The following is a 15,558-nucleotide window of genomic DNA, read 5'->3' on the forward strand; positions in this document are numbered from 1 at the left end:
CCTCCAAAGATATATTTAAGGTGTCTCTGATGCATAATGTAAAACATGAATTACAGGTTCATTTGGAGGACACGTTTTAAAATCCATACAACTGTTCCATGGCGTTCCCCACTGGGTTTTAGTTGTCTTTTTCTGAATATTAAAAAAAAAAAAAAAAAAAGTCCTGCAAGTAATTTCAGCCCAGAGATGCAAACTTCAAGGAACCAGCTTTTCTTTACATTTTTCCTTCCTGCTTTACTGGTTGTGATGGTCTCTATACCTCGTATCTTTTTGACATATTGTCTTTTCCTCAAACTGTTTCTGCAGGCTTTGCGGGAACCCTAGCATGTGGATTACACCTTTTGGAGATGTAGCCCGGCCACATAAGGAGACAAGTAGTTGAAATTTGTGTCAAATTGCTTGTTTAAATGACTTGAGCCAACTTCTTAAAGCCAGGACAGCAGGGGCTGAGGATTTTAAGAGTTGGCAGGGGCCAAAATGACAAGGCTCAGCAGTCACCTGGTGAGCTGCCAGCCCTGACTGGAGGCTTCAAAAAATAAACTTTCTCAAAGGACACAAATTAAAAGTCATGTTGCAGCATCCATTAAAATGAAATTATAGGCTTATGTGGCACAGTGAACTGCTTTCGTTTTCCTTGTGCTTAATCTATTCCATTGTACGGACTGGGAATCGCTTGCTATGGAAGCCATGTGCAGAGTTGTCTAAGTTTTTATCACAACACGGGAATATTTCCAGCGGTAGCGTTCTCATCTATTCACTTTTCCTGCAAGGATAGAAGATGTTATTACTTTAAAAATAGGATGCAGGCTGGAGTAGGGATCATGGCTTGAAAACATCTCCTCTGACCTTTTCCAGAGACAGAGTCCTCAGGGTTCAGCTCTCCGAGAAGTCACCAGGCTGCTGACGGGAGCATCCTCGCTCGTGTTGCTGAGTCAATTCATTTTTTTAAAAAATGATCTACACATATGAATATGTTTGTTTATGTATTTATTTATTTTGAGTTATTTGTCAATACCTCCAAAACCCAGGAAATCTCATCCTCACATCCAGATTTGCCAGCTTTTCCAACAAAAGTCGAAGCCATGTCCAGCACCTTCCCCGCTTCCTTGTCCCGCCCGGCCACACCAGCCAGAGCCCAGGAAGGACTCTGCTCCCCTCTCTACGGTTCAATTCAGTTCACAACCAACTCCCTTCAGTTCCTGCCTGAGCAGGGCTTTAAATATTAGACTCCTTTACTCGGAGAAGTATGTGTGTATCTTTATCGCCTTAAAAAGAACAATGAATTAACTTTATTATTTACTTATTTAGGTATCACTCAGAGCTCTGTATGTGCTAGGCAAGCACGCTAACACTGAGCTACACCCCAACTTTATTTTCAATTGATTATTAAAGCTGTACACAGTTTTTAGATACATGTGTATATTGTGTAATGATCAGATTAGGACACTTAACATCTCTGTCACAGCAAGCACTCATTTCAACAGTCAAATTCGTCTTTCAGCTGTTTGGCAACGTACAATACATTATTATCCATGGTAGTTAACCTGCTGTGCAACAGGAAACCAGAACACTGAAATGTGTACCTGTTTGCCAGCCTCTCCTCACCCTCGCCAGTCTTCGGTAACCATCATTTACTTTCTGCTTCTGTACAAATCAGTGTATGTATTTGAACGGACATGTACAGATTCTGGGGTTGTAGCTTAGTGGTAGAGTGCTTGTCCGTTATGAGTGAAGCCTTGGGTTCCATCCCTAGCACCACAGGAGAAAAAGAAAAGAAGGAGGAAAAAGAGAAAAGGCAGAGCAAGGAGAAGAGGGAAAAGAATGTGATGTGAAGTGCTGAAATGGAATAGAAATGTTTCAGCAATGGTCACCCTTACGTGTCGTTTTCCTTTGACTGGAGCACTATTTGATTCAGATATTTTCGCTGGTCACTCCTCAGCAACCTGGGCTTCCTAACCTTGTTTGTCATTATTCTTCATTGGATGCATATGCATAAATGCAAATTGAAGCATATTATTTATTTGTACTCAACGCTGAAATGCTGTCTGCAGTCTCATCGGCCTCTCTAGTTTGTGGCTTCCAGCTGTTGTCCACACAGGGACTTTGGCTCCAAACTCTACTTGGCAGATTGGCAGAGAGCTTGAGACTGTGACCCTCAGGCACTGATAGCTGTTTCTCCTTCTCTCTCCAGGTCCTCCGAACCACCACAGCCAGTCGACACTGAGGCCCCCTCTTCCACCCCCTCACAACCACACGTTGTCACATCACCACTCGTCTGCCAACTCCCTCAACAGGAACTCCCTGACCAATCGGCGCAGTCAGATCCACGCCCCTGCCCCAGCACCCAACGATCTGGCCACCACACCAGAGTCCGTGCAGCTTCAAGACAGCTGGGTGCTGAACAGCAACGTACCGCTAGAGACTCGGTAAGTCCTCATGCCCCCATCAGAGGGGCTCACTCTGTCTGTCACCTTCACCCTGTCACCCACACATAGTCACCCTGGAGCCTCAGAGTCTGAGTGGGTAGAACTTTCCTGACATAAATAATGAGACAAGCTTAACACCTTCTGTTCCCTTGGCAATTTGACCCCGGACAGTAGGTTGACAGGTATTTCTTTGTTCACATGTGTCTCCTTTTAATGCTTGTTTACTCTCTTAGACAGCTCTTGTGTACCCAACTAATAGAATTAGCATAACATATTTTTACTCAAAGGCTCATGGGAAATGTGCTTATAAGGGTATATTGACTGAAAGCTGCTGATAAATTATGCATTTGGCCTTTCCTGAAGTAATAAATGAAGACTCATTTGAAATTAAGTGTTTGGGGAGACCTTGAGAAACAATCCTAGATTCCAGACTGACAGAAGTATAATTTTAATTTATATTTCATCCAACATGCAGCCTCGCTTTAATCCCTCCTGTACACACTAACAGCTTGATGCCTGTGGGGCAAACAAGGATGTGTAAAAACAAGGAAAAACCTGGGCTGCACTGATGTGAGCAGGGGAGAGTCGGAAATGGTCTGTGTGTCTGCCTTTGTTTGGTTTTGCTTGCATACTTTTCACCTTCACTTGTGATCTTCCCACACCACTGGCACCTTAGTGACCTAGAGGAAGCCCCACCAGTCCCGCCTGGCGTCTCTCTGTAATTGACAGCGGAGGCTTGGAGCGGGTTGGCCAGGTATTGAAGTAGCTCTGTCCCCAGACACTTCCAGGGTCTGTGTGCTCCAACTGCTGATGTTTCCTTGTCTGGAAGAATTGTGGAGACTACTCAGGGAGAGGATCTCGTTCCTACTGACCCTTCTCAAAGTTCTCAAATAGCTTTTAAATTTTAATAACTTAGACTGGAAGAAAGACAGAAATAATCTGTAATCTTTCTAGTAATGACCACTGGATTTTCTACACACAGCTGGAAGCAATTTTGAAAACCATGGCACCTGGAGTTATTTCCTAGCTACCTTTTTCTGGTTGTTTTAGGGGTTTTTAAAATAAAATTTTGAAAATTAATATACTACACACCCTTGTCATTATAATCACTCCAAATTTTAATTTTATTTGCTGACAATTGTAAGTTATTTTTAACCATGCCTACAATCTTAATTTCTAATACTAAAAAGAAGTCAAATCAATAAAAAGTATATGTATGTATTATATATAATAGACAACTTAAATGTCTGTGCTGATAAAAATCCACTAATCAACAGTTTTGCTGGAAGCTGCTGGTCAACCAGGCTTGACTCAGGATGCTGTTATAGCCGATGGTGGTTTTAAAGACTGAATGAGATTTTTCTGCCTTTTTCCTCTAATATTAATAAATTATCTAAAAGTGTGTTGGGTGCTACTCTTATTTTTTATACTATCTTATTTTTATACTAATGGATTATCATTTGAAAAATAGTTTCTGGATAGGCTACAGACAGTGGGTTACATGAAAAAGAAAAAGAAGGATATAAAGAAAGACAAACAGAAGTGTGATCACTGTTATAGCAAAGCAGTAAAGAAGAGTAAAGATGAGGACTTTCGTGATGATTAACAGTCAGTATTTCCTGTACATTTCATGTATGCTTCTCATTCGTGAATATAGGCATTACCTCATTCAACCTGAGGTCAACTCAGCAGGGTAGAAACAGAGGACTATTTTTGCTATCTTAAAGATGCAAAATGTAGTTGTAGAAGAACTAGGAAACCTGCAGGAAGTCTACAACTTTAGGGAGATAATAAATTATAAGCTTAGGGGGTGGGGATTTAGCTCAGCGGCATAAGTATCTGCCTTGCAAGCAGGCGGTCGTGTGTTCGATCCCCGGTACCGATCTAAATAAATAAATAAATAAATTATAAGGCACATTAGATGAAACTCTACTGATCTCTATACACAAAAGAAGATAGCAACATGTCTGTCCTAATTGTTTCTTTATAGAACCAGATACATCAGTGTCTGTTCCTTATAAGAAGTCTCCTTTTGGTGATCCAAGCACATACAACACATAAGCATATTTCCCACCCGACTTGGAATCGACTGATTCTCTAGAAGATTCACTTTAAATAATCACTTATAGTTAAATATTCCCTTGACAAGCACCTAGTAGAGAGAATCAACAAAACCTGCATATTCTTTTCTGCTTTCCTGAGACCCGTCTCTGAGAACTTACTTTCTGATCTCCAGAGTCCTACCTGTCTCTTGGCTATGTGGCCTTTCCCCAAGAATCAGAACTTCCAATGATGCACTTGGAAGAAGTGAGTTAAATTTACCGAACTTTGTCAGATAAACAGAACCTTGAAGTCTATCAGAAAGAAAAAAAAATGAATGAGAACATCAGTATTCCTTCATCAGTACACTTAGGAACCAAGGATTGGAAAATGCTAGGCCATGGTTTGGGGCTTTTACCAGAAATCAAGCACAGAGTACCAAAGGTGATAAATATTTAAAGCTTCACTCATGGATCCCAGAAAATAGACTGTGAATATACAACTCATGGATGAAAATTTTAGCAGTAGTCCATTGGATTGTTGAAACATTCCCTTTTAAATATTCTTAGTTGATGCTCTTATTAGTGAATATTTGCTGAGTCCCTTAAATGTACCAAAAGCAATGTTAGCTACTAGGAAGGTAATGAGTATAACATGCATTCTTTCTGTAAAGCTCTCAAACCATCTAAAGGAGGTATTCAGCAATAAACAGGAGGATGCTGCGTATAATCATAGAAGTGTAAAAGTTACAGTTTTATAGTAGAAGAAGCGATTGAGTCTCACAGAGATATCATGAAAAATTTCACAGCTGAAAGGCTGTCTGAGCTGGGTTTTGAGGAATGAGTAAGAGCTCCCCTACTGGAAAAGTAGGGGAAAAAAAGTCAGACACTTACAGCATAGCATTTGTTCCCGTTCTCCACTGTTTTATTTTTCATATCATTTTGGCAAACAAGAACTGAGCAAATTCATTCATGTAAATGCTGTAACACTCTGAGTTTAATGATGACATTTCCCTCCCCATGAAAGCATACAAACAGAGGAGTGCTTTTTAGGGGCACAATGCTATAAGTAGGCATAGGATTTCTTCATCATATGAAGTGTGGTAGGATTTCCATTTCTCTCTCTCATACTAAATAAGAATTGGTAATCACATCCTGGAGAGAGAACCATTAAAGACAAGATATTCTTGGAGCTGATCATGATGTAGTCACCAATTTAGAAAATGCAATGGAAATTTACAAACAGCCTCACCACGCCTCTCTCATTAATACAGACTTCTGGAAGTGATGCAAGAACTTCATAACCCTGACAGTAATGAGCGGGCTTTCTGCCACAACCAGAAACTGTGTGCCAAGTCCAATGTACTTCTTTACACTAGTGGGGAATGGTCCTGGGCCAGTCTGCCCAGCTGTGTAAATCCCCATCAGTCTTAAAGAGATCTGTTTCATCTTCTCAGAACTGTGCTTTTGCATCTTTTTCTTCTGCATGTGTAGGATGGCAGGTAGGACTAGAGGTGCTGATTTGGGAGGCACAACCAGAAAACGGGACTGTACAAATTTGGAATCTAATGCCAAAGAAACAAGTAAACCCTGTATCGATATTAGTTCTATAAAGGAACAATGCATATAAATTTCTCTTAACCAAAGCTATCAATTTATGTATAAGCCATGATATAAGCCAAGAAAAAACAACCATGAGGCAGAGGACCTAACTACGAACACTCTGTACTGTGCACATCACTATCTCCTCCACCCACTTTTCCATATAGTGTTTATGGAACTTTCTGGAATAAGTCTACAGGCAGTTCTTGGTTGATCTCACCTACACGTTCTTGCTCTGCTGGGAGTGCCAAGGCCAGGAGATTTCTGGGCAGCAGCTTCTTTGGGAGTATCTGAAGGCACCTTCACTTTCTTAAACCAGTAGCAAGCAGTTCAGTGACAGGAGCTGACTTTTCTTTCTCTGTGTGTTTTGCTGAAGCAAGCTTTTCTCTGACTGTCTGGACAGCAGTTCCCCAACAAGAATCCCTAAGCAGGACAGAACTTCCCTCTGTGTTTGAAAGTATTGAAAGCCCTGATTTTAATCCTCAATGAGTTCCTCAATTTGTAAACAAGCTTGCAGGCTGCCTTTTAAGATGATCCCCCATTATTCATTCTAGAAATATCTACGAGAGCCCCACTATTTGTGAGGCACTGAGAAGCCAAAAAGAAGAAAAAGGCAAAATCCTGCCCTGACAGACAGCAAAGTAGATGTACCCAGGACTCGAACAAAGGCCTCACCTATGGTGTGCTAGGTACCTTGAGAAGGAATACATATTTAAACTGAGGATAAGTGGGTGTTCATCAGGCTTAAAGAGAACACTAGATAGCAAGAACAGTGACCTATTTGGGGAAGAATCACCAAGATGCCAGGAAAAGAATACAAACTAGAAAGTTAGGCAAGGGCCACATGGTATAGGCTTTGAGCTGTATAAAGGTTTTGGACTTTACCCCAGAACAATGAAAAGTTATTGAGGCATCTTAAATTTGAAAGCAAAATGATAAAACACAGTCTTTAAAGCGGGATGGACTAAAGGTCCAGCTGGGAGAATATCATGATAGCTATGATGTAAAGTGTACGCCTCTGATTAAGGAGATGGGGCTGCATATGCATGATATAAGATGCGCCTGCAAGCTAGAATCATGAGGCATGAATAGTGATTGCTGGGTTGTGTGCCTGAGACCTAGCGTTTCTCAGCAATTTTCTGATGTGCGAGTCTGGGTAAATAGTGATGGCACAGGAATAGGTTTTGTGGCAGAAACCAGAAGTCCAGTTTGGAAGCTGTTAAATTTATGACGTGGCAAGAGGATTGAGTGCAGTTATTTTTGGCAAGACATTTAGATTCTAAAATAACATCCATAACAGAATATCACACATTTACACACATTTTTCTATACCATCATATAGGTTTGTGAATAGCAAACTTTTCTTTGTCAAGTACTTTTTCTTGGTATAAAACTTTATGTATGATCCCATTTAATCCCGTATACACTTCTGTTGAGTGCATGCTTCTATTGCTATTTTAAGTAACAGAAAACAGTCTCAGAGAGAATAAGTTGGTCTACCTGATTACAGAGTCCATGCTCTTAACCAACACCTACTGTCTTTAGGACCAAGGAGGAAAAAATGCTTATCTTCATGACAAATAGCAAATTAATTTGCCTTGGCCACCGGAATGGCTGAAGTCAGTGCATTATAATGACATAAGATGAGAAATGATCTATGGGACGAACTCCAGCCTGTTACTGGATATAGACTTAGTCACTGTCAAAATCACAAGCAGAGCAAGATGTAAGGAACCCTTTGCTGCAGCTCAGAGGAACTGGTGGCACCCCAGGATGGCAAATCTGGGGCCCCACTTCTCCGTGTTGGTGCAATGTGGACTTGTGTGAGCTGATTTACAGAGAGAGGTTTCATGCTCTGCATGCTATCAAACGTGGGTGCATGCCAACCCTGAACGTGGAATCATGCAAACACATTTTTAGCTTTCTGATTTCTAGTGTTCTTTTTCTTCCAAATAGGGCTGTGCCAGATTGAAAAAAGAAAGTGAAGTATGGGGCCCATGGCTGGCCCTGTGAATAGCACTATATGTCTGTGAGCAGGGAGCCCTGGCTTGTACTCTGAGCAGGAATTAGCATAGGGGGCTTGCTAAGTGGCACCCAAGGGATCTCATTTAGGGGAAAGAACTCCAAAAAACACACTTTTTGTCTTTGAGGGTCAGTTTCTAATCTAGATGCTTTATCAGTAGTGCATATTTGAGAATCTACATGCAAGACCTTTAAAAAAGCAGGTTCTCGCAGGGCAGCACCAAGATTGTGGAAACATCCCCATCACCATGAGACCAAAGACTGTTCCAGACTTGTTCTTGGATTGATTTCTCCACCTCAGGATTAATTTTCTGACAGCATCACTGACAAGCTTGATCTTGAGAATATTAAGCCAAGGTAACCTGTTCACTTCCCTCCTCCCTACCCACCCACCCCAGCGTTTTCGAGTAAGGTTTCAAACCAGAATTCATTCTGGGTGAGCCAAACGCATTGAAACGCTTTTCAAATCAATAGGCAGCTTGATTTCTCCATATTGCAAAACATTATGCCCCCTCTAAATTCTCATCAGAGGCAACATGGAAATTAATGAGACCTTTAGGTTAGCCTTTCAAGCTCAGCCTTATTTTATAGCTTTACCTTGCCTTTTTGACACCCTGATCCCGCCTGGCCACCAGCAGCATTTCACGTTGCAGTGCACTTTAATTTTGCAGTTTTCTTAGTCTTCCTTGGAAACTGGCAGCTTATTAATCTCAATAACAGAGCTGCTCAATAGGCAAGTTCACCAATGAGAAACTAGGCTGTGTCTTTTTTTTTTTTTTTTTTTTCTCTTTGGCAGTTGGAAAGAAGGGGGTTGGTTGTTGGATAGAGGAGGGGGGTGCGTATGGTGGTGGTAAAGAAAAAGCCAGTGAGGTGGGGGCATCTCACACCCCACATCACTTTCTGACAATTGGCAAGAAAATAAAGAGAGCTTGGTCTAATCCACTGCTCTGCAATTTATGGCTTGTGGTGTTAAACACATTCAAGCCCATTAATAAGAAAATAAATAAAATGTCGTGGCATGTGTGCAAATTACAAGGTGCATTAAGAAAGAAACAAGCATTACATCTTACTCAAGACCGCCGCAGCCTCTTCTTTGGCATGGTTTGCAAACTTGGACACACCCTTGAAGATAGGTATTATCCAAGCAGAAGCTGTCCTTTTAAAACCTGAACCTCCTTTGGAAAATTAAAAACATACTAAGCTGATTACAGCTTGGAGACTTGAATGTCTTACTTGTGAGTGAACACAGCTAAGACTCTTGGTAGAAAGAACTTTTTAAAAACTGTATCCCTCTGAACCTTGGACCATGGGGACCCAATTATCAATGGAGGCCACCTCGTGGCCACGCCTTGGAAGAGCAAGGCTGCGCCCAACATATGTCCAAGTCCACGATTGCTGGGTTAAGTGCACAGTTGAAAAAGTCAAATATTTCCATCTCTGTCTGCACTCTTTCACCCATTCAGCTAATATCAGCTGTCATTCCCTGGGGGCAGGTCCTGTAGCCTTCCCAAGGGATATTTTATCTGGCTCAGACAGGGAGAGACTTGATGAAATGCACTCTTTTTCTAATTCAGGCTCTGCAGTAATCCTTTTCTTTTCACAGCAGCCTGATAAGGTGTTCGTGGTTCTCCCAGGCAAGGGAAGCGGCTCCACAACTTTACTGAAGGTTCCTTTGATTTATTAGCCTCTGCCTCGCTTGCCTTTGTGAGTTGGGATCTTATGTCCCAGCGTTGTAATCCATCATAAGGTGCTCAGCCATTTTGCCCAGCTGAACCTGCATGCTTTAGATTGCACAGGAAGGTTGAAGGGTCTTTCCTCAGATAGCTTTATTGCCTTTAAAACACATGGTATAATTTGGGGCTGTTTTCAAATATTCATTTCAGAGCTTACGACCGTGCTAACCTCAAAAGATCCCCCTCAGAATTAGGTATTTTTAAGGCTCTTGTAGAATCATCTTTTGCTCAGAGTAACTGTTTAGGAGTCAGCAAATACCCCACTATCTGTTATCAACTTCACTGGGAGCACCCTACATTTCAAAAGGGAATAAGCAATATTTTTCCTGTTTGTTAAATTGTATTGAAATTGTATTTCAATTTGTAAAACCTTCAGCTGTGTATAAGCATCCATGCGTCCATTTCTCAACAATTAGTCCTCCTGTGACAACGTTGCACACCAGTGATATGATGTTTGGAATCTTATTTATTAGATTATTTGAGCAATTGGATTAGAAATCCTGCTCTGAAGGGAAGGTGGAAAACGCTCTTATTGGATTGCTATGTGCTCGGATAGGAATTTTAAATGGAAAGTTTCATCTTACTGACTTTTTAATTTCTTAACTCATTCCCTCTCTGCTGTACTTGGGAAGATGTGATAAGAAGGCATGGTGAGATATTAGGCCCATTTAGGCATTTGGTTGCACCCTAAGGAAATCTCCTCTGCCCTACTCCTACCCTGCCAGTTCATTAAAACGAAAGGATAAATTTTCAAGCCCTCTAAGAAGGAGGCGGTGCTATGGATGTGTGTGTTTTCTGGGTGTTCATATACTCAGTCCACTTCGATCCTTTTCCTTCGTGGTGCATCCAGCAACAGTCCGCTTAGGGCAAAGATGCATGGACCACCTTTCTAGAGTTTATGCCTCCAAATCTGTGTGAGAAGGAAAAGCAGTGGCCCTGCTGGAAAACTTCCCCTTCCCAGAAACCCCTGAACATGTTTTAGTTTTTATTGTTAGACAGAATCAGCTCTGAAATGCCTACTTTGTGCCAAGTGCTGTACTCGGTACTTGACATCCTGTTAACAGAGTAAGGCACTGCGAGTTGAATATTACTGTCCCCTGTGATGTGAGGAAAATGAACTTGAAGGGACGGATGGTATGGAAAATGGACCGGGCCTTAGTCTTGCTTGGATTTGGACCCAGGTACTTCAGTTTAGCCACTAGGAGTCTGCCTCTCAGCCTGGCTTTTCTGTTTTCCAATGTCTATCTTACATGGCCTCTTGTATGTGACATGCTTTGGAGATCTATGGGCTGAATTCTCATATCTTAGAGCCCCAATAGAAAGACAAGCTCTTCTTCCTTTGTCACAACAGTCCCTAGACAGAGGCCTAGAGAACTCAGCTCCAGTCACATGGCCGCAGTGGACACCAACGCTGAGGCTTGGAGAATGGACCGTACTGATAGCCTAGGCCTGGATCGCAGCCTTCATGGAATCTGATAGGAAAAACAGGATCCCAGCGCATGATCAAACATGGTGCTGTTATGAGACAATACAATGGGGGCCTGGCAGGCGAAAGCCACAGACCAACTTGGGTCAAACCCAATGTGAGGTTTTCCACAGCCCATCTGCCTCCTCTCACTGCCTGAGTATAATGATTTTCTGCTCTGGGCAGGAACAGTCCTCACTGGGGTAGCAGAAGGGGATTGAGTTCGCTCACTTGCCTGGGCCCAGAAGGGGGCTTCCTAGTGATTCCAACAAGAGTTAGAAATGATGAGTGCCACTGACCGACTCCCTCCCACCCACTTCTGATTCATCACTTCTCGAACATTCCACGACTTTACCCTTGAGTTTACTGTGGCCGCGTAATGCATTTTAACTTTTATTAGCCTCCTGATGTCTCTTTTAAGCTATCGTCTTCTTTCCTGCAAAAGTGCTTGGATTCCACATTTTCTAATTAAAACATGCTCGTTTATTGTCTTCCTAACCAGTGCTCTTTACGGCCTTGTGATGAAAAAGTTAGCTCACAACATCTCGACACACTTGCCCCTCTCCTGGAAATGGCTGGAGAAGCAGTTTTACCTTTAGAAAGTCAAATTACTTTGAACAGGTTTTTGGTTTGGCTTTTTAATAAATCCATGAATGGGGAACATTTAAGGCTACGCTTCAAGCGCATGTTATTCTCAGCAGTGCATTGTTATCTTCCTTGTAAAAATTTTAGGGAGGATGCTTTGCAGGGGTCAGTCAGCTCCCTAAAGGATCCTAATACAGGCAACATCAAAATAGTTCACCACTTAATTAGATAAAAGTTTTCATCCTAAAGTACAACATGCCCTGATGTTAATAATGATGCCCATTGCTATTTACACCCCTGTGAATTAACTTGATGTTATTAGAAATAAGAGCAAGTGTAGGAGAGGAAAAACATAACAGTCATACATTTAAACTCACTGAAAATTCAATACTGTTGCATGGGATGGCACCATCACAGCTGGCCAATCAAGGCAAGAAGGACACGTTCACTGCATGTCCAGGCATACTTGGGTTTCTGAGTTTTCACTGCTGTTTGCCTTGCCTTTGAAAATTGGAAAGGATTGCTAAAGGGGGGGCTTCTTCATGCCCTGCTTATCATGTGTGTCTTCAATTTCATGATGCTGTTCAGATCAGGAGAGTGGGAGAGATGCCGCATTCCCCAGAGGGCTCTGAAGCTGGAGGGCTGTGTCGGAGGGAGCGGGGTGGAGATGGAGAGATGGATGGAGGGCAGAAGAAAGACTGGTTACTGAGGAGGAGATAGGAATGAGCAGGCACCTGCTCTCTCCTGGAACACTGGCCCCCTGATCCTGACTTCTGTGTCAGAAGAAAGACCAGGAAAGGAATCAAGGCCAACACTGAGCCCTGAACTAAGAGAAAAGAGCATCATTTGGCAGCTGGAGAAATTTTCAAACTGGAGCCCATTTCAAGATCACCTCATGTATCCAATGTCTGCTTTTCAGATGGAGAGAATGAGAGGCGGAGTTCTCTGACTGGTGGGATGTCCCTCTCTGGACATCTGCGTGAGCCTGGAAGGAGGTCTCCGGCTCAGTCCAATCCTTACTGGTGCCTGCATACAGGGCCCACTTTTCCTACGCAGAATCTTTACCTCCCCTTCTGCAAAGGAAAGATGGAGAATTTAAGGCAAAGAAGTAGAGCACAACTGGGATGGATTTGGTCTTTTCTGTTATTTCATTACAAAATGTATGTGGTATATTCTCTTGGTAAAAATATTCAGTGATTAGAAAGATAGAAAAGAGAAAGAAGTAGTTTCTGTTTCCCAATTTCTTTTTGCCAGGAAATACCACTTGAAGGTTTATTATTTTAAGCATTCAGAATGTTTATGGATGTCTAAGCGTATATTTTTTAAGTTTAATATAAATGGAATCATATACATACCATTTGGCAGCCTCCGTTTATAACTTAATGAGATATTGTACAAATCTTTTCAGGTAATTTCATGTAGACCTACTTCAGTTTTTTAAGTCTGCTATGTTCCATAAAGACATAATTTACTTAACCAGTGCCTTCTTGATGGACATTTAGATTGCTTTCAGATTTTTACCATTGCAAACAAATCTGTAATAATGAAGAGTCTCATGTATATATCTTTCTTTGCATACTTATATGATTATGTTTAAAAGTTAAATTCCTGGAAGTGAAATTGCCAGATCAAAAAAAAAAATGTATATATATATATATATATATATATATATATATATATAAAATCTGTCTGTGTCAATTCAAATGTTATAGTATTTCTTCCTCTTTCTCCCTGTTCAAAGACTTGCATTTCAAATAAGAGCCCCCAGATTTATGGTATTGGATTTTAGCTATACAATGGAGAAGATTTGCCCATCCCAGAGGAAAATGTACTAAATAATACTCAAATATCTTCGAAACGGCAAAACCTCCTTTTTTTTTTTTTTTGTAACACTAGGTATCAAACCCAGGAGCTTCATGAGTGCTAGACAATGTTCTACCTCTGAGCTGCTCTCCAGCCCTTTCTGACATGCAGCTGTAGTACAGAGAGAGCAGACATCTGGGAGAAAGTTGGGCTGGCTCACACCGCTGTGCCCGAGCTCCAGGGCCCTTTCTCTCTGGTCCCCAGCACTGCTCCTGCATGATCTATGTGATTCCAGATGCCTAAATATTGCTGCCTAAATATTGGTTTTCTCACTTACGGTTTGGCAGTGTTTTAAATTTGCCTCTCTCTCCATCTACCTTGCCTCTATCTACCTAACGGGGATATTATAAGAATGTCTGAGAAGACTTAGGCAAGTTTCTTTATTCCCCGGGAGAAATGCCTCTTACAGACGGCAGTGTGATTGTTCTAACCCTTACAGGAGAGCATTGTGATCAAGGGCTCGATGATCAGGCAAGAAAGACAGCTTCTTTAGTGAAATAAGTATGTGAGGGCTCTGTCAATAAGACACCCTCGGGCCAAACTTAAAAAGTTACTTTATCTGGAACTCCAATTTTATGCTAAATAAGGATTTTTGTATTTCCCACCGCCCCTTACGAATCCCATTACCAGCTGTGTTCTCAGAACGCCATCGAATTCAGCCACAAATGTGAAGTCCTGAGAGATTGTGGCTGAGCTCCATGCAGGGCTCCAAAAGAAAGAGAAGAGAAGGCGAGATGCCCTGCCCACAGGAATCACAGTCTGTGCGAGAAAGGCAGATCATGTCTCTTAGCATGGAGATTGTAGGTGGACCTGCGCTCAGGGGACTGTGAGGACGGAGGACAGTGTGAGCAGCTGGTCAGGGAGGCCTTGCTTACGGAAATAGCGTCTGACTTCCCCCATGGTAGGAGAGTGAATGCTATCCCACCAAGGGTGCATTCCACATGGAAGCTAGAGAGGAAGACAGGCCAGGAAAGCAAGCGTGTGCAAGCATTGCGGACCAAGTGGGGTAGGTCTCAGGAGATGCTGCTGGACGGATCTCATGGCTCACATCAGGGTCACCTTTGAGGCTCAGATACCCTGCAGTGTATTCTGTGTAGGGTAAGAAGCCTGCTATTGCATGTGTCACTATCTTGTTGCTGGGATACAATACTCGACACCTGCAGCTTAAAGGAGGATGTTTATTATATCTCAGGGCAACAGCCCACACTCCGTTGTTTCAAGGCAAATGGCATGGTGGATGAGTCTGCCCAGAAGCGAGCTGCGCATGTCATAGTGACCAGGAAGCAGAAAGAGAAGGGAGGAGCCAAAGAGAAAGACACACCCTTCCAGGTCACAGCCCTCATAACCTTCCTCCTCTAACAGCCAGTCAACCCCATCTGTGTGATTCGCTCACTTTCCAACGGCTCTGCTTATGAGGTCTTTGGGAGACATTATCCTTCCAAACCACAGCGTGTTATCATCAGATTTACCAGAGAGAAGACTCTGGTTGAAAGGAAAAAATGATGCATTGCAGTTTAACCAATAACTCCCATGTTTAATTGAGGAACGGAGGAAGAAGTAAGCAAGGAAGGAAGGAAGGAAGGAAGGAAGGAAAGATTGTAGGATTCATTGATAATTATCTCCAACACAGTAATTGCCAACATTTATTGAGAGTCTACTCAATGTCAAGTATAATGTGATCCATACAATATCCCCCAAAATATTTTCATATCCTACATATGAGGCAACTCACATTTAGCAGTATCAAGATATTTGCCTAAAGCTGCACACGTTCCCAGTAGGGTAACCAAACTTTGAACCCCGCATGCCACCAAACATTTATA

General features: G+C 42.1%; 1 protein-coding gene across 13 annotated transcripts in view; it reads left to right on the forward strand.

Annotated features, from left to right (window-relative positions):
• The window catches only part of Tenm2 (teneurin transmembrane protein 2), a 1,173,780-nt gene that overhangs the window by 899,368 nt on the left and 258,854 nt on the right, over positions 1-15,558 (forward strand). For all 13 annotated transcript variants that reach the window (XM_063230744.1, XM_063230743.1, XM_063230746.1 and 10 more), the window contains one exon: positions 2,192-2,426. In XM_063230744.1, coding sequence (XP_063086814.1) covers positions 2,192-2,426 — 235 coding nt within the window. The remainder of the gene's footprint in view (positions 1-2,191; positions 2,427-15,558) is intronic.

Source organism: Cavia porcellus, unplaced genomic scaffold, assembly GCF_034190915.1.
Source record: "Cavia porcellus strain 051 isolate PalLab524CR breed Dunkin Hartley unplaced genomic scaffold, mCavPor4.1 scaffold_19, whole genome shotgun sequence".
Classification (NCBI taxonomy): Eukaryota; Metazoa; Chordata; class Mammalia; order Rodentia; family Caviidae; genus Cavia; species Cavia porcellus.